Source organism: Rhamphochromis longiceps, linkage group LG7 (assembly GCF_057381845.1).
Source record: "Rhamphochromis longiceps isolate RC_006_pf linkage group LG7, R_longiceps_female_GT1.1, whole genome shotgun sequence".
In the NCBI taxonomy this organism is placed as follows: domain Eukaryota; kingdom Metazoa; phylum Chordata; class Actinopteri; order Cichliformes; family Cichlidae; genus Rhamphochromis; species Rhamphochromis longiceps.
This window is the reverse complement of record NC_140563.1, coordinates 69382295-69405218: the sequence shown is the minus strand read 5'-3', so window position 1 is coordinate 69405218 and position 22924 is coordinate 69382295. Positions and strand designations below refer to the sequence as shown.

General features: G+C 42.9%; 2 protein-coding genes across 2 annotated transcripts in view; both read left to right on the top strand.

The window, feature by feature from the left end:
- The first annotated feature begins 14781 nt into the window (after positions 1 to 14781).
- The window catches only part of immp2l (inner mitochondrial membrane peptidase subunit 2), a 208065-nt gene continuing 199922 nt past the window's right edge, over positions 14782 to 22924 (top strand). The window contains exon 1 of the mRNA XM_085415037.1: positions 14782 to 14870. The gene's annotated coding sequence lies outside the window, so the exon portion shown is untranslated. The remainder of the gene's footprint in view (positions 14871 to 22924) is intronic.
- Positions 14880 to 18837, top strand: LOC146666908 (E3 SUMO-protein ligase ZBED1-like). Its single transcript, XM_085415036.1, has 3 exons — positions 14880 to 16478; positions 16741 to 17002; positions 17354 to 18837. Exons 1-3 carry the CDS (start codon positions 16297 to 16299, stop codon positions 18755 to 18757), a joined length of 1848 nt encoding a protein of 615 aa, XP_085271162.1. The 5' UTR covers positions 14880 to 16296; the 3' UTR covers positions 18758 to 18837.

Below are 22924 nucleotides of genomic sequence, written 5' to 3'. Positions count from 1 at the left end.
ACACTGTCAGCTGTTTTTTTTAAATATTGCAAATACATACATGATGTGATGTCATGCCATGGTGATAATCTCATATATGACACGTTATTATGACTCTGTAATCACCGAAAAGTGCTCACAGTCAGTCTTTGTGACTGCAGTTTGTTAGTCCAGCATAAAGAACAAAGTATTTCACAAACACTTTTAACCAGTATATAAAAAAATATTTTGAGTTTTAAAAGTTCATGTTCACTGGCGCACACACTACCAGACACTCCTTCTCCATGCTTCATGGTGGGAACCATGCATGTAGAGACCATCGTTCACCTTTGTGGAACCAAAGATCTCAGATTTGGACTCATCACACCAAAGCACAGATGGTCTAATGTCCATTCCCTGTGTTTCTTGGCCCAAACTAATCTCCTCTGCTTGCTATTTGACCATAAAGGCCTGATTCACACAGTCTCCTCTGAACAGCTGATGTAGAGTGTGTCTGTTACTGGAGCTCTATGTGGCATTTATCTGCGCTCTGATCTGAGTAGCTGTTAACTTGTGATTTCTGAGGCTGGTGGATGAATGTATCCTCAGCAGCAGAGGGGACTCTGGCTCTTGCTTTCCTGGGGCGGTCCTCGTGTGAGCCAGTTTCTTTGTAGCGCTTTATGGTTTTTGTGAAGTTTTTGCAATTTCCTGGATTGACTGACCTTCAGTTCTTAAAGAAATGACAGACTGTTGTTTCCTTCGCTGATTGGTTCTTGCCATAATATGAATTCTAACAGTTGTCAAATAGAGCTGTCAGCTGTGTACTAGGCCTGCACAATAAATAAAAAATTTATTGTCATCGCAATATCAGCCTGTGCGATGGGCCCATTGCAAAAGACGGCGCAAACTGCGATAATTGGGTACCTTAAAATGTTTACGCACGTGCTTTAAAGAATTTGCCAATCAAAGAAACCCCTTTACACATTTGACCAGTCGAACAGAGCCCTTCACGGCATTAACCAATCAAATGGATTAGAGGCCCGCCTCCTATGTAGGTGGGGAGCGAACAACGCTGCAGCGACGAGTCGGAGTTGTAATGGCTGAGAGCGAGACGCATGACGAGAACGCTACTGACTATGAACTCGTGGCTAAAAAATAGTACCTCGCTTATTTGGAGGTACTTTGGATTTGGTAAAGACGACGTTCTCCAAACACAGGTGCTCTGCAAAACTTGCCGAACACTCGTGGCAACCACCAGAGGAAACATGACTCCACCATCATCTTCAACACGACCACAGAGAACTGTTTGAAGAGTTCCAGAAAGACAGGGCTAGCTAATGTTGCTAATGTTAAGACAAAGAGCGCCGCAGTCCAACGGCCGTCTCTGCATCCGAGTTTTTCAAGTGGAACTCCTTATGAGAAAACGTGGAAGCGCTACAAAGAAATAACAGAGGCCATTACACATTTTTTGACAAAGACATGATGCCTATAAATACAGTTAGCAGGGAGGGCTTCACCAGTCTGATACATAAAGTGGACCGGAGATACCGCATCCCCTCAGGGAACTACTTTTCCCATGTCGCCATTCCACAAATGTACGAAACATGCCGCAAGACTAGGGTGGGTTTTAATAATCGATTCATCGATTAATATCGATTCTGGCTTGGATAACGTGATATCGATTCATTAAAATCCTGAATTGATTTTTTTAATATAAATGTATTTTGCCTGAAATTCCAGAATCTCAGGTGAAACTTCACAAAATTTTGACAACCACCAAACATTTAAAACAGTGAATGAGAGCAGGAACACAGATTCTGCACAGAGACGTAAACACAAAGCGCCGACGGATCAGGATCAGTGAGATGTGACTTTCTCACCCGACGGCACGGACACGCTCGGGGCTGAAAGCCGACAGCTCGCTGATTCTGATGTTTCGGCGGGTCCGCGCTTTGTGTTCACGCCGTTTTTGCACAGATTCTAAAGCTGTTAGTTTGATCTCTCTCCAAACAATATTGACCGAACCAGCAGCAAAAGAAGATCCAAACGCTTCACATAAACATCGTCATGGATTCACTCTGACTGTTGCTGTTTTGCTTCCACCAGGATAAAATCACACTTCATGCACAGCTCTCTCTCTCTCTCTGTACTTCAAGAACAGTTTCCCGTCTGTCCCCGAAATCTGTTTTCTGCATTATTTGCTTGGTTGTTACGCACAAGTCTACTGTTGTTTACAGCCTGTCGGCCGATGTTTTTTTTTACTTACTTCCAAAGAGAAAACCTAATTTCTGCCGTTCAACAGGCTTCTGAACAAATGTAAACTTTTTAAAATTATGCAAAACGCTGTCTCTAATAAAACCGCTGTAACTTCAGAGACAATGTTCATAAGCTGGTTAATGGTTTTCTTTCGTTTTTGATGTACTGCAGAATATTTTTATAAAATCCAGGCCAGGAAAACCACCTTCATGTGTTTCTGTGTTTTATCTTCAGCTACTTTGACACAAAGGCCTCTGCTGTGACGCTCACACCTGTGATAAAGTCTGGAAAGTGTCAGCTTCCTTTTTATAGATACAAAAATATGTAAATGTGCTGATCTGAATTATAATCTGACTGAGGCAAAATTTCCCAGATTTAAATCGAATCGAATCAAATTGAATCGAATCGTGTATCGAATCGATTCAGGACCTTGTGAATCGGATTCGAATCCATTCTAGAAATCATGGACGATACCCAGCCCTACACAAGACCGTCACATTTGAACTGAGCCAAGCTGAAAACTACGCTACAGACCTATGATCAAGTCGTACAACGGAGCCATATATGAGTTTCACAGTGCTCTTCCTCACCGAAGACTTTGAACTGAAAACACGGTGTCTAGAGACTGTGTGTTTTCCAAACTCTCACACTAGTGAAAATATAGCCCGTGTATTACGTGAGGTGCTGGCCAGCTGGGATCTTAAAGAAGACCCAAAAATTTTTATGGGGGCAATGTTTCAATGTTAAAGTGCACTTTGTTGTTACACTGCTAATACAGCAGCTTTCTTTAAATAAAACTGTTGCAGTAAAACGGAAATTATGTATTCGGGGTTTTTTGTTTGTTTTGCTATTTATTTTATCGTAAGTCATATCGTTATCGCAATATTGATCGCAGTTATCGCACATCGCAGGGTTTCCTAATATCGTGCAGCCCTACTGCGTGCCACCCTGACTTCTAGTCCCAGATTCAGAAGGCAAGAAATTCCAGGATTCCAGCTTTGGAGTTAACACACCTGTGAAGTGAAACCATGTCAGGTGACTACAGCATGAAGCTCGCTGAGAGAAGGCCGAGGGTTTAATTCCATGTGTTCATCCATAGTTTTGATGCCTCCAGTGAAAATCTGTAAATAGTCATTAAAATAAAGAAGAACCAAATTTAAATATTATATATTTGTGATTGTTATTTACGTTTTTGCATATTTCAGTACTTATTTTTGAGAATTTCTTGTTCTATTAATTGTAGTTATTTGTAATGTTTTACTCGTTGTTTGGTAGCATGCTGCAATACTGAGACCTGAGAATGTCACGGTCTGTGTGGCAGACTGTGGGGGAGAAAGGACCTAAATGCTGGACTCTGTGCAGTAAACAGTGCGTTGATTTACAGTGAAGTAAATGTAACACACAACAAATCTCCAGTGCGCTCCCACGACTCCCGTGTCGCGCCTTCTCCCAAGTGTCTGTACTCTGCTCCCGAGTCTCCGCACTCTCCGTGCAAAAACAAAATCCTCTAGCAAACAGAGCCCCTAATCCCAACGGTTTCAAAGTCCGACCGCACGTCCAGCAGCGCTGTCAAAACAGTCCCCAAAAAACTGAAAAAATCAACCACAGTTCTGCCACAGTTTTGGCAGCCGGCCCGATGGACGGTGACGGCAGGAAAACAGCTCGAGCGGCCTGCCACAGGTCTGGCAGCTGTGGCATAGCAGTTCTGGTGGCCGGCCAGTGATCTGATGACAGCCTTGTAGTAGGTCCAGCCACGTAAGAGCTCCGATGGCCCATGGCGAAGCACTGCAGGTGGTTTGTGACACGCAGGCCGTGCTGGTGTGGCAGCTGCAGGCAGTGGAAATGATGGTGGTGTAGCAGCCACTGGGGGTAGATTGGACGGTGATGCAGCAGCAACAGGTAGGTAAAGTGATGGTGGCGTGGTTATGGCAGGCGGTTGAGCAGGTGAGGTCTCCAACATCATAGACACAGGAACAGCAGCACAATGCAGAAACAAACACATATCATATAACAAGAGTCATAAATGCTCATGGACCCTGGGTCGCTCAGACCCAGGTCCTGGACAGAGAATCTGTTTTTCATTCATATCATGTCAAATGGCTGAATGACAGTGAAGCTGAGTCTGAGCTCTCTTCTGCTTTAGTCATTTGTGGCACAAATTTAAAAAGTTTCTGGAAACATCCCTCAGAGTTTTTGGTCCATGTTGACATGACATCATCACACAGCTGCTCCAGATCCATGATGTGAATTTCCTGTTCAACCAAATTACATTCAACTCAGTTCACTTTTATTTATACAGCAAAAACAACAACAGTTGCCTCCAGGTACTTTATATTGTAGAGTAAGAACCTTATGATAATAAAGAGACAAAAGAGAAACTCCAACAATGACATGTGAGCAGCACTTTGGCGACAGTGGGAAGGAAAAACTCCCTTTTAACAGGAAGAAACCTCCAGCAGAACCAGGCTCAGGGAGGGGCGGGGCCATCTGCTGTGATTGGTTGGGGTGAGAGAAGGAAGACAGGATAAAGACATGCTGTGGAAGAGAGACAGAGGTTAATAACAGATATGATTCAATGCAGAGAGGTCTGTTAATACATAGTGAGTGAAGAAGAAACACCCAGAGCATCATGGGAATCCCCGGCAGCCTACATCTATTGCAACATAACTAAGGGAGGATTCAGGGTCACCTGGTCCAGCCCTAACTATATGCTTTAGCAAAAAGGAAAGTTTGAAGCCTAATCTTGAAAGTAGAGATAGCGTCTGTCTCCTGAATCCAAACTGGAAGCTGGTTCCACAGAAGAGGGGCCTGAAAACTGAAGGCTCTGCCTCCCATTCTACTTTTAAATACTCTGTGAACAACAAGTAGGCCTGCAGAGCGAGAGCGAAGTGCTCTAATAGGGTGATATGGTACTGTGGGGTCATACATACTAAGTATGATTTAGTCTGATGCTTGCAGTGTTGGTGCAAACAAAATGGAAGGAAACAATAATCAAAGCAATCTGGATTCTTCCAGCAGTGTCACTAACACAGATGTAGTGATGGACAGGTGTGACACAGATGTTTCTGATGCCCCTCGTGGTTCTGTCAGGACATCATTAGAGTGACATGAAAACCTTCAGATGTTATGATGTTACTCTTTCAAACCCTTTCACCACCCTCTCTCTCCCTCTGGAGGTGGTGCTCTCTCGGCCTCCCTGCGGCTCCTCGTTCTGCTCGAGCAGGCCGCTCAGGTGCGCTCAGGTGCTGCATTATTCACACCGAGCCCGGGGGCTCTAATTAAACCCTGGAGAGAAGCGAGGCAGCCTCGGTCAGCCTGGATATGATGAGGCTTTCTGATTTAGACCGTGACTTCAACACGAGCCGCATCAATCTTCTTTTTTTTCTCCCTCCAAGCCTGAACACTGTAACTCAAAGAGCGCAGGGTTCCTGATGCTTCAGGTGAAGCAAAAGCGCGTTTGGAGGCCTGGACGTCCACACCGCAGCTCAGAGTGCTAAAATATCCACACAGCAGCAAACCAAGTGAGCCTGACTGCTTCTAAACTGAATCACTGCATCCCAGTGTCGTAGTTTACTGTGACAAACCTCTTCTATCTGCATACACAGAACATCACAACAATGAACAACTGAATCAAGTCTACTTTTGCAAAGAGACGTGGGACTTTTAGAGATTTACTTTGTTGCGACATGCTGGCCGTTTCACATCCCTGAGTCTGTCTGAGAGGGTCTGGAAGCTCTGGGGGGGGGAGGATTATTCTGGAGACTCCCACCAGGTGATCTGTGAAATCACCTTCAGATTAAAAGTGGTCACCTGGACCTTTATCAACACAAGAAAGCGCTCACAGTCAGTCACTAAAAGCAACAAATAGTTCAATCCAATCACTGAGCAACCACCGCTGTGTTGTCTTGTTGTCAGGAGATTGCCGTCTTATTTTAAGTTTAGCGTGACATAATGCAGCTTGAGTGTTAGGACTGCCTGAGAATCTGTAAAACAATCAAATATTTATCAAACACAGTATTTACAAGCTGCAGTTCCTCCAACGTCCACCAGAGGCTCCAGCGCTGAGGCAGTCCCCACAGACTCCCATGTTAAAATGTCCGCCTTCAATGGATCCTTTCGTCCCTCATAGCAACTGTAGCAACCACAATGTTTTTATAAGTCGCCCGTTTGAATTGTACTAAGGATTAAATTTTGCATTACTAGGGGTGTGGCCTATTTGAATGACAGGTGGATGGTGACACAGGCGAGAGCTGTCTGCTCAGCTTCACCTGACCTGGACCTCAGGACCATGTTTATGCTTTGAGTCTTCTGGAGCATTTTTAATGACATCATCTGATCAATAATAAGACTGCTGTGAAGTTACTGCACCAACAGAACGTCCAAGAAGTCCGAGCTGCAGTTTTACTGAGTGAAATTTGAAGAGTTCTACTCACCAGAACTGGAAATTGTGAATGCAGAGTTGCCATGTAGAAAAACTCCAGACTGCCCGGATCTTTGAACTTTATGCTAAAATAATTCTCCTGTGACGATGTTGGATTCAACAAAGATGATCACAATCAGTGCAGCAGAACAGGAAGTACTTTATTTATTCATTACCTACATTACCCAGACCGTCACAGCTGATGTGAGGTCGGCTTCATATCGAGAAGAGCTGATCGGTAAATATTTCCATTTACAGACTCTGCATCTTCATCCCTTCACTGTAAAGCGTAAACACTGTGCTGCCTCTCACTGTACCTGTCTTACATCAGCCTGTTGCAAACTTCAAATTAGTGTCACTCTGTTCATCCAGGCCCCACTTTGCCTGTTTTTACACATCCTCCATCCCGGTCTTCCAGATTTATCTGCACCGTATCTCCGTTTGCAGCTGCTCTGGCCTGATCCTCTCCATTAAGCTTCCACATAATCAAATCTACTGACAGCTCGCTGCAGAAACGCTGCTTTCCTCCGGCTTTTCAAAGAACACACCACCCCCTCCGCCTGACTGCTGCTCTCCACTCGGGTCCAACCTGGATGCTGCTGGCGATGAATTGTTGCATAGCAACCGCCTGCTCGGCACCTACGCCGTTCCTCGTGTTTGGAGCCCGAGAACCTCAGAAGACGTCACGATGCGAGCTGAGTCACCCACACGGATCAGAGTCACAACAGCCACAAGGGCTCTTCTTCCTCTGCTCTTTATCCAGCTCTCACACACACACACACACACACACACACACACACACACACACACACACACACACACACACACACACACACACACACACACACACAATGCTACACAACACAGAACTGTGTGTAACATGTTTCCTAAACATCTGCAGGTGACCACCTACACCTGTGACAGTGATGTCATGACTGCATCCATGTCAGAACAGCTCGGGAAATCCCACCAGATGTGGGTGTGTGTCATGTGTTTGTTGTTTTTCTGTATTTGTAGGTTTTTTTCTGCTGTCTGTGTTTTTGCTCCGTCTCTGTTGCTACATTTCACGTCACTTTTCTGGTCTCAGAAAATTGTTATTTTTCTTTTGGTTACTTCATGTTTTACTTTGTTTTTCTTGTTTTGTGTAACAGTTGTGTTTTTCTTTACTGTACTGAAGGTCTGCCTGGCTGTGAGTAAATGAGTGCATGCATTGTTATGATCTTTAATTCATGTTGTTTGTAACTTTTGATCTGGATTATTTTATCCATCCATCTTCTTCCACGTAACCGGGGTCAGAGACAGAGAAGCCCAGACCTCCCTCTCCCCAGCCACCTCCTCCAGCTTGTCCGCAGGAACACCAAGGCGTTCCCAGGCCAGCCGAGAGATATAATCTCTCCAGCGTGTCCTGGTTCTGGCCCGGGGCCTCTTGCAGTGGGACATGCCTAGAACACCTCACCCAGGAGGCATCCTTGTCAGACGCCCTTATCAAACCACCTCAACTGGCTCCTTTCGATGTGGAGGAGCAGCCGCTCTACTCTGAGCCCCTCCTGGATGGCCAAACTCTATCCTCTAAGGGAGAGGCCAGCCACTCTTCGGAGGAAGCTGATTTCTGCCACTTGTATCCGCACTCGTTCTTTTGGTCACTACAGCTCGTGACCATAGGTGAGGGTAGGGACGTAGATCGACCGTTAAATTGAGAGCTTCGCTTTTACTCTCAGCTCTCTCTTCACCATGACGGACTGTGTTGAAGGGTTTTTTTGTGTTGGAATATAATATATTATGCTCCGTAAATGTTCCGGCTTTGTTAATCTACTGTGTTGTTGTAAAGTGTTGGTAGATGTCGTAAATTGGGTTGTGTTGGGCCACCATGCGGTCACATTAGGTTAGGTGGGTACTCAGTAGGTGGAGCAAAAGTTTTCTGACTGTGGCAGTTTATAGTTGTTTTAGGTATAACACCAGGAAAGTGGGGAAAGCCTGAGTTAACTTAGTGAGTTTGTAACTGGCTTTGTGTGACTGCTTAACTTGACCACCAATGTCAGGGTAAGTAAATCCAGAAAGATGCTCTGGGATTTGAAATACAGGATCCTGTGGCTTGTGGATGACTCGCTGATTTTGTCAGATAACGATGACAGATTACCTTTAAGCTCTACCTGTGAACACTGGATATCTTCCAATTTTTCTCAGCCATGTTGCAATGGTAGTACAGAAGGTGCAGGGGAAATAATTTGCATAATTTCAAGGCACACCAGAGGGCAAAATGTACACCTGTATTCATGTCTGTCCAAAAGATGCTCCGTGCAGCCTTCCATGTTGGAGCTTCTTCTGATCATAGTGTCTTTCAAAAGTCTTTACCCAGTTTGAGACAGTTTCTCTGCTGTGCAGTGAGCTCCATCCGCCATCATCTTATTAAACACACATTCCAACAAACGTTCACAGCGGGAGCGCCTTTGATCGCTGGCATCTACACTTGGCCGACTTCTCCGATCACCCTCTCAGGTGCAGCTCAGCTGATAAATCCAGAAAATATCAGTAAAGAGGAAGAAAGAGCGTTTGTGGAAAGGAGAGAGCAAAAACACACCAAATGCCCCCATCAACCCACACCCAATACACTAACATAGATTATGTACAGGCTGCTCTCCATATGCAGACTGAAATTATTGAACAGTTGTTGATTTGTTGCTCAGAGTTCCTGTAATTGGTCGCATAATTGTTTCCAGCTGCTGAGGCAACAAGAGTCAAAGTTTGGTGCCTGGAGTCGCCCTCTGAGGTGACTGATTAGCTTCAGCAGCTGAGCTCAGTGAGGTTTGGAGGGAACAGACTCAGACTGTCAGCTGATTGCAGTCAGGCTAAATTATCCATTTACAAGCTGACATTTAGTTTTCTTCTCCTCGTTTTCCATTTCTTATCTCTAACCTTGAGTTAAGGCCTGGAGATGGTTGCATTTCTCTGTTCCTCACACTGCAGTTACCAAATTCTGACATACTGAACTCATCTCTGTCTGCTAATTACTCACTCTGTTCAAACAATAAGATATATGACATCTCATTCACAATCTGTATTAGTGATGTATAAACACATAGTAAGTGAAGAAGAAACACTCAGCAGCTTAGACCCATCTGCTCTTTAAGTGTGACGTATGAACCCTGCTGCCAGGTCTGAACTACTCTGTGTTTACTAAGACTGTTGTGTTTTTAACATGTTTTAATGCTTTGCATCTTGTTCTATTTAATCTGAACAAGCCCCTTAAAAAAGCCCAAACCATCGGGAACCCTCACGTTAACTTTTATCAAGTGGAAAAAAGTTAGCGTTCATCCTCCAGCTTCACTGTGTTTATGTTATGCTAACATAGCTGTGTCGCTAGCAATCACGTAGCACATCATTATATAGCAGCTAGCCCAACTTCAGTAACCCTACAAACGTCACTGCTGTTTAGTTTACTGTCTTCATTTATGTTGGAAATAACAGCAGAGCTGTACGTTTGAATTTTTCAGAACCCTCTCAGTCAGAACATGCTATATCATGCTTAGATGGAAGCTAGCGAGCTAACTTCCTGCTAACTTCTAACTAAACTTCATAAATCCTGTTTTCATGGATGCCTGGATGTTAAACTTAATTGTTACACCTGGTAAAGCAGCAACGCTGATCATTTTATTAAAGATGAAAGAATTTAGACAGTTTGTAACTCTCAGTGATGCCGCAGTGTTCGTTTGGCTTTGGGACCTGAAGTGGAGTTTGGATCCGGAAATGGCTAATGACGTCAGACTTACCGACCAAATAGACACAATCAACAAGAAACTGGAGAGACTTAACAAGATGCCACTCAAGAGGCTAAACCAACTAAAAACACAAAGACTCTGTTTTCATTAAATTCAGGTGTTCCATTCACCTCCATGTGTATAAAGTCAAGCAGCTAAGGATGGGATGATCTGATATCGTCGTGTTGGTGTTGTTCCCACATCATCATGAAAATGTTGTTCCAGGTTCAACATTGCAAGTGACCAATCACATTGTTGTGACGTTATTCTTTTGCGCGCCAAGCCATTCGTGCATTTATGAAATTCCAATGTTGCAAGGACAATATCAATTCTGCTTACCGTTTATTAAAGGGTTAGGGTTAGGGTCAGGGTCGGCAGACAGAGGCGGTTTCTCGCAGCTTAAGTACAGTTTTTTGTTTTACGGCGGTTTTTCCCGAAGTCGCAAAAGTATGACGTCACAACATTCTGATTGGTCACTTGCAATGTTGAACCTGGAACAACATTTTCATGATGATGTGGGAACAACACCAACACGACGATATCAGATCGTGCCTAAGGATGCAGACTGCTTCTACAAACGATTGTGAAAGAATGACTCGCTGTCAGGAGCTCAGTGAATTCCAGTGTGGTACCATGATAGGACACCACCTGTGCAACACGTTCAGTCAGGAAATGTCCTCACTACTAAATATTCCACAGTCAGCTGTTAGTGGGAAAGAGACTGGGAACAACAGCAACCCGGCCATGAAGCTGTAGGCCACGTAAATCGCAGCGCGGGGTCAGGAGATGCTGAGATGCATAGGTCGCCAACTTCCTGTCATTCGCTACAGACTTTCAAACTTCATGTGGCCTTCAGATTAGCTCAGGAACAGTCAACTTCATGGAAACAATGAGCAAACTAGTGATTAAACAGAAGCCCCCAAACCCAAAATCACTGGGTCAAAGTCCAAAGTTCATGTCAAACAAAGTGGAATAAAGACTACAGAGCAACAGCTTGGAGCCATCAAACACTGAACATGTCGATCAGGAATCAACAAATCACTGATTCAAACTCAGAGCTCATAAAACAACTTTCATGACTTTTCATCTTCTATGAAAACATTATTATTATCCTATTTTTGCTGCTTTATATATTTTAATTTATAACTCTCTTTTGTTGTAACAGCCTACGTGAGGCAACTTTGAAAAGCAACACAAAATAAATGATTATTATTCGATTATTGCATCGAGCCTTTAACCAAACTGTGCCCTGTGACTGCTCCTCATCTGTAATATTATAACCTCTCATCTGTGGTTCCTCTTTAAAACACTGTGGAGACGTGGAAATGGTGGTTTAAGGACCAGCCACTCGGTGTGATAATGGCTTCTACATTCCACTTTTAATTAAGCCCTGAAGGAGAATTCAGGCCCTCATCATAAAAGAGCTATGGCTGCTTTAAAACTCTGATTGGTACGAGTACTTCCTCATTTGAAGCGGGCCTGCTTCCTTCATGTCTAATTCCTCGGCTGCTCTTCTTTTCTCAGGCAGGAGGTGATTGTACTCGTGCTGCATTTGATCCCGACTGCTGCGCGCTCAGCTGAGACCGCTCAGTTGTCCATCAGCAGCCTGTTTGACGAAGCCAAGTCTTTTAAAACTCGAGTCTTTTAAAACTCTTTCTGCTTTTCTGAGGTATAATCAGCTCTCCTCCAGAGACACGTGAGTTATTCTGCTGAATAATAAACTCTTAAATTTAATAAAACACAAGCCTCTGTGCGACCTGAGCGGGCAGCAGCTTTGTATTTTCCTTCCTTACTTCATTCATAACACACGTGAAAAGACCCAGGAAAACCAAGTTAACGATAAAAACGATAACAAAATAACGCTGAAAACCGATAAAAACCCTGAAAACCAAACATTTCACACCTGAGCCTCAACTCTCGCGGCCCAGTACCGGTCGGAGGCCCGGAGGTTGGGGACCGCTGCTTTAAACCGCTCTCTTCTATGGCAGAAATTTTTACTTTAGCCACAAACCTGTTAGCGGTGACCAAAGTTACACCAATATTAACTGCCCAACACTTCCGTTCCTCTAATCTGTCCTCTACTGTCCAGTTGAAGCTCCAGCAGTGAGCCCAGCAGCAGAGACAGACAGGTTTGGACCATTTATAGTGTGGGGATAGCTTCAAACTTCACCATCTCGTCCAGTACGAACACTTCTGCCTCCAAAAGTCTAAGAAGGTGGCGACCGCAAATCTCATCAGCGCTTCAAAAGCAATCTCAAATTTCACATCCCGACCTCCTGTCCTCTTATCCTCGCCCGAACCAGGAAAGGAGGTGAGGACGAGACTTACAGAGGATTTAACGACGTGAGAAGACCTCACCTTAGAGCCTCGTTTTAAAGAGCTGTCATTGACTAAGTCACAGGACAGAACTGATGTATTTTATGATGTGCTCGTGGAGTAAGTTTGGTTGGCTGGTCACTCTTGTGAAGGTACTGGTGTAACGACTCTCACAAGCCTTAGAAATGCCTCTGTGACTTTTCAGACTGATGATGTCACCGATGTTGTTCCTCAGCTGGTTCTTTATATCGTGGCGTGATCGTGATGTGCTGCTGGTTGAGATCTTTCGGCCTGTTTCACTTTGTCAGACAGCTTCTGTTTAAGAGGTTTGTGAGTCAGCAGGTGCCACAGTGATCAGCTTTGCTGTGGCAGTGAAACTGGGCTCAGTCACAGTTAATTCATGATTTAACAAAGAGGGCCGGCAGGTTTGGATAGTTTGATGCCTTAATAAACGAACTCGTCATCTAAAAACCGGATTGTGTGTTTACTCTGATTATCTTTGTGTAATCTAAAAATTTGTTTGATGATCTGAAACATGTAGGTGTGACAAATATGCAGAATTATGAAGATGAAGAGTATATACTCTTTCTTCCTTATTGCTTGTGTCAATGAAATATTGTTTCATGAAGACTCGAGGTAACTTTTGGATACGACTACGCGACTCGCAGAGGTCAGAGTGTGCGTGCTTATGGATTAACGTGGATGTGAGGGACACACCAGGCTGTACTCTGACTTTTTGAGCCTTTGTGTGTTTTGCCTCACGATTCAGAGCTTTTAATCAAGTGTACCTACATCTGTCATTGACATATATGTATTAAAAAAACAAAAAGAACTGATGCCGAGCACTGAGTGACACTTGGGTGACTAACAGACAAGATGAACAGCATCCCTCTGAGTGGTTTTCTTTGCAGCTGATGTGAGTCATCAGTGATCATTTCCTCAGGGAGACACTGTTCTGCTCTGTAAGTGTGAGCTCTCGCATTCATTTCCCACAGCAGGCTGTCCTGAAAGTGTCCATTAACAGCCTGAACGTCTGCAGAAATGGCAACATGACTAAAATGTAAATGCAAAGGCTGTTGTGTCAAATTAAGAGTCTATCTAATCTAGCAGTCTGGGGTGTCCTCGAGCCTCTGAGATTGATTTCTGAAGAATATGGCTGGAAACACTCATTATTTCTCTGATGAGACCCAAACCAGCAGTATGTTAGTCCATCTGTTAATATTCCTCCCTCTGTCTGTGGCACTCAGCTTTAAAGGCCATTAGTCTGATTGAGCCAAAAACCCCAGATGATTTTAAATTATCAAATTTGGTTGGAAGTCAAGGTGATTAAGAAATTATCCACAGCTTTCCAATAAAAGCTCAAACTTATTTTTACAAATCTAACTATGAGATAAAAGTAAAAATCTTAGAAAGTCACTGTTTGTGTCATGAAACACAGGAAGATGCAGACTGTGGAAAAAGAGCTGAAGCAACAGAGAACAACCCTTTATCAAATAAAGCAAAGTCCAAAAAACACAGCAGGGATTAGAGGAAGAACCGAGCGTCCCATCACAGCACAAAACAACAAAGTGGGAGGTAAAAGCTGTGGCTTTGTAAGTTCATGTTTCAGAGATGAAACTAAAACTTAACATTCAGTTATTCAAAAGTTTGAAAGGTTTGAGGCTCACAAATCTGAGATTAAGGCACAAAAATCAAAATGAGGAGGTAGAAAGGGGAAACATTTTGTAAATCAAATTTTGTAGATAAATACATTTTATAAATATGTTTTTAAATCAATTATTATGTAACACTCGGGATTATTAGCTTAATATTTGTAGTCTCTGAAGCCAGCACATTTTGTAGGTCAAAACTTTACGTGATACCAAAATGAATGAATAAAATGAGAAAATCTGAAACATGTATTTTTCTCATTTTATTTAAAAAGAAAAGAATTGACTGATTTTCGTTGGATTTGAAAGTTAAAACTGTGACAAATAAAAATAATCAAATAGTAACAAAGCATAAAACAACTGTGCTTTTATCCTTTAATTTTACTATTCTCGTTGTCCAAAATTGACCTAAAGGGCTTCCGTACATCAGAAAACGAGAGCGGTACGGACAGGCTTTAGGACCGGGGGGCCGACACGTGGTGACAGGACAACCGGAAGCCAGAACTCACGTTACTGGTAGGTGTGTTAGCTTTTAGCTTCTGAGCCTGTATCGCCGCTGCGCTCGTGCTTTAAACGGTGTTCAGTTGGTGGGAGCTCCGCTCCCCGCGTGTCTCTGCCTCTGTGAGGTCACCCACGTTTGTCTGTGACCCTAACACAGTCTGAAAAGTTAGCAGGACGGCTAGCAGCAGCTCCAGCTAGCTGTTAGCACACACAGGTCAACAGCATTGACAGGGAGCCTAAAGGTGGACGGAAGAGATGGTGTGAGGATGAGTGTTGTTAAGGTGGACTGTTATCGAAGATAGTTGATGGGTTTTTGTGAAAAATGCTGAAGAAGTGTGCTTTGCTCCTTGTGCTTCATCGTGTTTGACTTTAATAAACTGACTCGTGTCATGTAAAGCTCCAAACTCAAGGGATGAACTGATGTTGCCACATAAAACAGGCAGCTTAGCAGAGAGCCAGCTGTAAAGGACATCTCTGGGATACTTAGGCAACACAATAAGCCTGTCTCAGGCCACATAGACCAGTGCTGCTCAAGTTACTTGAAAATTGTAATTAGTTACTAATAACTGATTAGCTCTCCAAGAAAGTAATCCCATTACTTTACTGATTACTTATTTTCAAAGGTAATTAGTTACTTTTTAAAAACATGATACACAACCTGAATACGTAATAAAGTTATAGCCCTCTAGCCCAGTTCTGTTTTTTCTGCATAATCCATCATATAAAATGTAGTAAAATGGAAAAATCTATTTTTAAAACTTTTCATTAGTTTTAATCTTTTAACTTTATTCACATTGCATCAAGCAAAAATTAAATTATATGCAAGAAGAAATGTGTTTAACATTTAAAACTATTTTCTGCATATTCCAGCATATAAAATAAAATCATGTTTTGTGTTTACACTCTTTCACATAGATGCAAGTAAACCACAGCAGAAAATAAATCAAATCAAAGACTCAGCAGCTCTTAAATCTATTGTCACCTGTTTAGCATTAGTGTGGCGGGTGGAGGTTTGTCCACGGCGGTCATGTCAGTGGGAGGATCCGGGGGTTTCTCTGTGAATGTCACATTCCCGTGGCAGCGTGCTCGCTGCTCGCTCAGATTTGAAGTTTAATTTTTCGCTGTAGAAACAAGTTTCTACAGCCCTACATGCCCATCTCTGCATACGACAGTGTTTACCAGCAGAAAGACTGTTGCATGTAGGGCTGCCACGATTAGTCGACTAGTCACGATTACGTCGACTATCAAAATCGTCGACGCCTAATTTAATAGTCGACACATCGTTTAAATGCCGTAAAATCCTGAAAGGTGCAGGAATAACAGTAGGATTTTAAGAGTGTAATAACGGACTGAAACAGAAGATGGTGGAAATGCACCTACAAGGATACCGTTAAACGCCAAAGATGAAGAAGAAGAAGAAGAAGCAGCAGTCTCCGTTATCATGGCTACTCGGCAAAGGAACTCGAAAGTCTGGGAGCATTTTGACCAAACAAAAGAAAAGAAGGTCCAATGCAAAATCTGCAAAATGGAACTTGCCTTCCATGGCAGTACAACGGCGATGCACGAGCATCTAAAAAGGAAGCACGTCGTGGCATCCGACGACGAAGTGGTACAGTCGTCTCGGTAAGCTAATTGGCTAGTTAGCTGCTAACATTATTATAAACAGCAAGCTGCTAATTATTTGTGCTGTCAGCGTTAATCTCGTTAGTATGATGTTAACGCCATAACCGCATTAACGCGGCAAATCCCCGTTAGTCAGTGCCATGCAGCCCTCGCACCGCGTTTTCGCGCTAACGGGGATTTGCCGCGTTAACATCGTATTGACGAGATTAACGCTGAGAGCACTACTTGTTATTGCTTATATTAATAGCTGTTAACATTACAGGACTGCTAAAAAAATACGTTCGTCTTCAATGGACGACTTTGTCACCAAGCCAACAACATGTACACCTCGGCAAGCAGATGTCCTGACTGAATCAATCTTGAACATGTTGGTGACGGACATGAGACCCCTGTCTATGGTTGATGATCAAGGTTTCAAAGAGATGATCAAGCAGTTCAACCCATATTACCATGATAACTACCTACCAGGCCGATCCCACTTCACCAAATTGATGGAAAAGAAATATGATGCTGCCTTTGAGAAGGTTGGTCTCTCTTTCTCTCCACTCTCTCACACCACAAACACAAAATAGCAATTTGTATTAGAATTTAATAAATTTCATGATGAAATAATATAGAGCTTGCTGACTGAGGAACCAATAAATTAATCTTGGTTAAAGCATGTAATGGAAAGTTGTTGTTTTTTTGTTTTTTTAACTGATATGTTGAATGTTTATTGTTTAACATACGTAAGTGTATTTGATGTAACTGAATTATTCAATTGGTAAATTCAAATCTTAATGCATAAACTGACAAGCATTATTAATAATTAAAAAATATACTGTAATATATTTCCCTAATGCTTACTATTGTTCCAAATCATCTCATATCTTTAGGTAAAGCAGACCCTTGGTGGTGTCAAAGGTTTCTTCACCCTGACTGCTGATGTCTGGACCAGTCGTGCAACAGAGGCCTACCTTGGTGTGTCTTGCCATTTCCTGAGTGAAGATTGGAAGATGAAGAGCTTCATCCTTGATACCATGCCTCTTGAGGAGAGGCATACTGGTGCCAATATAATGACATGGATGGAAGAGGTGCTAGCAAAGTTTGACATCTTGCCTGCCAAAATAAAAGCAGTAGTACATGACAGTGGTTCCAATATGGTGGCAGCAATGCGACTGCTTGAAGAAAAACATGGATGGGCCTCTATCCGCTGTGCTGGACACACACTCCAGCTCATAGTCAATACTGCTCTCAAAGAAACCACCATCAGCAGAGCACTAGGTGCTGCTAGGCAGCTAGTGGAGCACTTTAAGAGAAGCGAGCTGGCTAGTACAAGACTAAAAATGAAACAGGAGCAAATGAATGTGAAGAAAAATACACTGATCCAAGATGTCAGTACAAGATGGAATAGTACATTCCACATGATAGAAAGACTCCTCGAACAGCGCTGGCCTCTCACTGCCACTCTTTCAGATCCCGAGGTAACGCCAAGGGGGAAACACTACTTCGACTTGAAGCCAGAGCAGTGGGTGCTGCTTGAAGAACTGAAGCAAGGTTTGGCACCTTTTGAGACTGCTACTGTTTACCTTAGTGGACAGAAGTACACAACGGTTTCAGGTCTTCGACAGGTGGTCAAAGGGCTGACACGGGCTGTACACCAAAGCCAACTGGAGACGAGCTCAGGAAAATCTTTCATTGCCAGTGCAGAAAAAGGCATAACACAGAGATGGGGGAGTATATGTACTTTCTCAGCAGACAAAGAAAACCCTGTTATTCTCGCAGCTGCCTTGGACCCCAGATACAGAAAGTTGACGTTTTTGGCTCCTGAAGATGTCATCAGAGTGCAGGGGACTGTTGAAGTGCTTGCTGTCAAAGAAGCAAATGCTGGGACACATGAGCATGCAAAAGTGCAGACAGCCAATGGTTCAGGTAGAACTGAAAAGACTGCTCTGGACAACCTCCTTGAGTCTGACACAGACAGTCAGGGTGACAATGAGGAAGAAGCATCTAAGGAGGACCAAGATGTCCAAGTTGTGAGAAGTGAAGTTCAGCTGTACTTTAAAGAAGCCACAGTTTCTAAAAAGGATGATCCTCTTAAATGGTGGAGCGAAAATGAGGGACGTTTCCCCACACTATCAAAGCTAGCTAAATCTTTTCTGTGCATTCCTGCAACCGCCACCCCATCGGAGCGGATCTTCTCCACAGCAGGGAACATCTGCTCTCAAAAGAGAGCAAGCCTTTCTGCAGAACATGTAGAAAAGCTAACTTTCCTGGCTATGAACAATAATCTCGTGTAGATTGCTATACTGACTATATATTCCCAAAGTTCAATATAGTTGTGAGGACTGAGCACAAAATGCTATTTTGTTATATTTGTTTTCGGGTGGCTTCAAACTTGAAATTTCATTAAAAGTTTAATAAACTATCATCTTGTCTTTATTTTTAGTTTCACATACCTTAAACACTTAAAGCTGTAAGCTAATGATAGTTGTATAAGAGCAGATGCATGCTGCTGCAATAATCTGTACGTTTTACGTCCAATGGATGCATGATCTGATTAGTCGACTAATCGCAAGAATAATCGGTGACTAGTCGACTATCAAAATAATCGTTTGTGGCAGCCCTAGTTGTATGTCAGCACGTGTCCTTAAGTGTCCTTAAAGAGCTGAACTTCCAGCTAGAGGTGGGCGATATAAACGATATACGATAGAGATTTTGACTATATCGCTCTATCGGGATAGTGCATGTTGATGATGTCATCAAGCTGCGCCTGTTTTGGTTGAAAGCATCGCAGTGGCTACAACCATTATCATCTGCAAATTATGGCGGGCGACAGTCATAGCAAAGACATGAAGCACTGTTGAAATATGGGGAAAGCCAAAAACTGCGCTTCCTCCACTTCCGTAACATTGATTCATTAATGTTGAATCCTCTCACAGCTGTTCTATTCCCATGTTGTTGCAGTATATTAATAACTAACCTCGTATTGTGGATGAATAATCTCAGTTGTTCTCCTGACTGAAGTTTGGCCCGTGTACAGCATCCTGCTATGCGATTGCATTTGTCCCTGACCACCAGAATCCCTCACATTAACTTTTATCGAGTGGAAAAAAGTTGGCGTTCATCCTCCAGCTTCACTGTGTTTATGCTATGCTAACATAGCTGTGTCGCTAGCGATCACGTAGCACAACATCATATAGCTACCAGGTAGTCCAACTTCAGTAACCCTGCAAACGTCACTGCTGTTTATTTTTCTGTCTTCATTTATGTTGGAAGTGGTAGCAGAGCTGTACGTTTTAATTAGTTTCAAAAATCTCAGTCAGAACATGGTATGAAATGTTTAGGTGGAAACTAGCGAGCTAACTTCCTGCTAACTTCTAACTCCGTTAAATTTAATAAATTCTGTTTTCATGGATGCCTGGATGTTAAACTTAATAAAGCAGCAACGCTGATTATTTACTTAAAGATGAAAGAATTTAGACAGTTTTTAACTCTCAGTGTTCGTTTGACTTTGGGACCTGAAGTTGACGGAGTTTTGGACCCAGATTACTCCGCGAAGCTCCTCACTACGGCAGCCGTAATGCTCTGACAATCCATCAAGCAGTGCGGCTTACCACAGTTGTACTAAAATATTTTAACAGATTTGTGCCCAAATCGGTTCGAGTTTCGATTTTTGAGAAAATTAAAGGATTTTAAGTGCGCCTTATAGTGTGGAAAATACGTTATACAGAAGAAAAGAATATATCATTACTGCACATGCTTCAAATTATATCGCGATATGAATTTTAGGCCATATCGCCCCGCCCTACTTCCAGCTGTGCCGACATGTGTATCATCAGACTGTGGATAAGACGAGCTGTCTACAGATCTGATTATTAAAGACACGTTTACACCATCAGCTGCATCACTTAAGCTCATGTGTTATTTAAACAAGGAAAATCACTTAGCACGGTTGTGTGTTTATTGGGCACAATGGCTGCACCTGTGCCCGTCGGTATCTTCTTAGTGGTTTCACAGATCCCACATCTGCTCAGTGGTCCAGAACCAGTTCTTGAAAGTCACACTCACAGACTGTATATAAAAGATGGCTGTAGCCACTGTGGCGTCACTCTGTGGTTTTCAACTCTGGATTTTTTAACCTCCTAAGACCCAAACTCTTTCACGACATGTATTTTTAATTTCTCTTTGCTATCTGGGCTGATTGGGACCTGATGAATGTTAAAACAAAGATTTACCTGATTTTTGTTTCTGATGAAAATAATATCCACATATGAGGACATTCGTTTTAAATTTCGATAGAACAGTGGCAGTATAACATCCTCGTAAGTGGATATCAGGCCCTTGTAGAGCAAAATTTATTATTTTGGTTTAGACAACACAACATGTGATGTCCACATATAAGGATGCCAGGTCCCAGGAGGTCAAAGCATTTTGGACATGTTGTTACTACCAAACACAAAATAAAATTCAAATGGAAGCTGCATGTTTTGGAATGTCACAATAATCTCCTCCTGCATTTCCAAGCTCTAATATGTTTAAGGCCATTCTTGGGATTTGCGTAGTTAAACCTCATTATTGGGAACGTGTGTTACAAATTTCAACCACGTAGTTTTGTAACTGATCTTTCTGCAGGCCTTCAAACATGAAACTGCAGCAAATGTTAAAGCAAATTCAAGTTTTCCAATTTTTACATTCAGAATGGATGGATGCAAATTCTTGAAGTCATATTTTCAGATCTTTGGCCTAAAAGTTTGAATGGCGTATCTGAAGCAGCTCTCTAGTTCCCATCATTTGAAAATCTTTATGACCAAACTCAGAACCTTTCTGTTAAGAGGTGTTTCAGCACTCTGTCCACGGACTTCAGGCTGGGAACTTTTCTTGAATTTGGTCATTTGATCGAACAATATATCTATTACATCAGCCTTGAGAAACAGAGCCTTAAAAGGCAGTCAGAAAATTCAAATGTAAGACTTCTGAAGACTAAATCAATCAGAGGGTTGGATAGAATCAAATTCCAAGGACAGAACGAAATCAAATGTGACAAATCTGTGTCCTTTTACTTTGAACAACCTGCTGCAGCCTTTTTTGTCCACTGCAGAAATGATCTGATCGTCTTTTGGCTCTCATCGTTTATTCATTAATCCTGAGAGCAAGTAGCAGCACATCCAAGGACATGAGAACAAAAACAGTCACAGACAAAAATATTGGTTTCAAACAGGAAGTGTCTGCTCCTCCCTTTAATGAACAGAGCGCAGCAGGATTCATGTGGACAGAGACAGAAATAAACTGAACTAATTACAGCAGGTGGATCAGGACTTCTTCAGCGGTCTGATTCACACAGGTCTGCTGCAGTTTCATTGATAATATCTGTGCAGAGGATGATGAAGGTGGAGCTGCCAGGCAGGAGGAAGACCTCAGAGGAGGTTCATGGATGCAGTGAAGGATTGGTGCAGAGGGTTGGAGTGACAGACGAGGATGCTGGGGTAGGAGGAGGTGGAGGCAGCTGAAGCAGTGTGGCGACCCCTAAAGGAAGCATGAGGCGGTGCACACTGGGTCTTTATATCATGCTCTTCCTCTTATAGCTGCTCAGTGGCTCCATAGTGTGGTGGTTAACACATTTGCCTGATCTGCACCCGACATGAAAATCTGGCGGATCAAGTGTGTGGATCCGCCCTCTGTGAGAGAGAGCGTCTGATTTCGTTCAGCTCGTCTCCATCACTGCTGCAGCAGTGCTGATGCTGTTTAAGTCCATCATCCTGTTATGTTTACACTCAGTAACTGACATTTGACTAAGATGATGCTGTTCTCAGTTATACCCTGGACCTTGCTGTTCCACACCAGCCTCACCGTCTCCGTCTGTCCTCAGATGTTGACGCGTTCGATACTTTGATCATATTTTTAAGGTCGTCCGTCCTCAAACGCCCGTGGGGATGCTTCTGCTGGCAGATAGAGATCGAGCTTAGCTTAGCAGCTGCTGCCGCCTGAATTTTAGTTGGTAGATTAACAGAACTGTCGTTCAGTTTGGGGCTTGTATTCATTTTTCTTTTTGTTTAGATTAGCTGTAAGCTGAATATTGAGTTTCCGTTGGGAACACAGAGGGGCAGATTTGATGGACGTTTCTGACATTTTAAAGATTCATCACACAAAAAAAAAAAAAACACTGGTGGAAAGATAACTGATTCTAAAAGTTTGTGGAGCTCGGTAATAATTGCAGCTTTCGCTTCTTCCTTTGTTCGAAGGACCCTTTTGTTGTGTTTCAGTAATATGAATTTGATTAGTAACTCTAGATTTCTTTTCATGAAATACTCTGAGCTGCAGTATAATTTCCACAGTAGCGATAATGTTATGCTGTCATGTTGCTGAAAGGCAGTTTGAGCTGCCAGCTTGATTAAATGTCAGATATTACAGATGTAATCAGCCGCGCTGCTGTCCTCCCTCCTCAGGAATATCAGATTATATTGTTG

Coding starts and splice junctions, on each gene's coding strand:
- LOC146666908 (XM_085415036.1), top strand. CDS start 16,297: ATGGCTACTCGGCAAAGGAACTCGAAAGTCTGGGAGCATTTTGACCAA. Junction 16,479..16,740: donor GAAGTGGTACAGTCGTCTCG/GTAAGCTAATTG, acceptor TTAACATTACAG/GACTGCTAAAAAAATACGTT. Junction 17,003..17,353: donor ATGATGCTGCCTTTGAGAAG/GTTGGTCTCTCT, acceptor TCATATCTTTAG/GTAAAGCAGACCCTTGGTGG.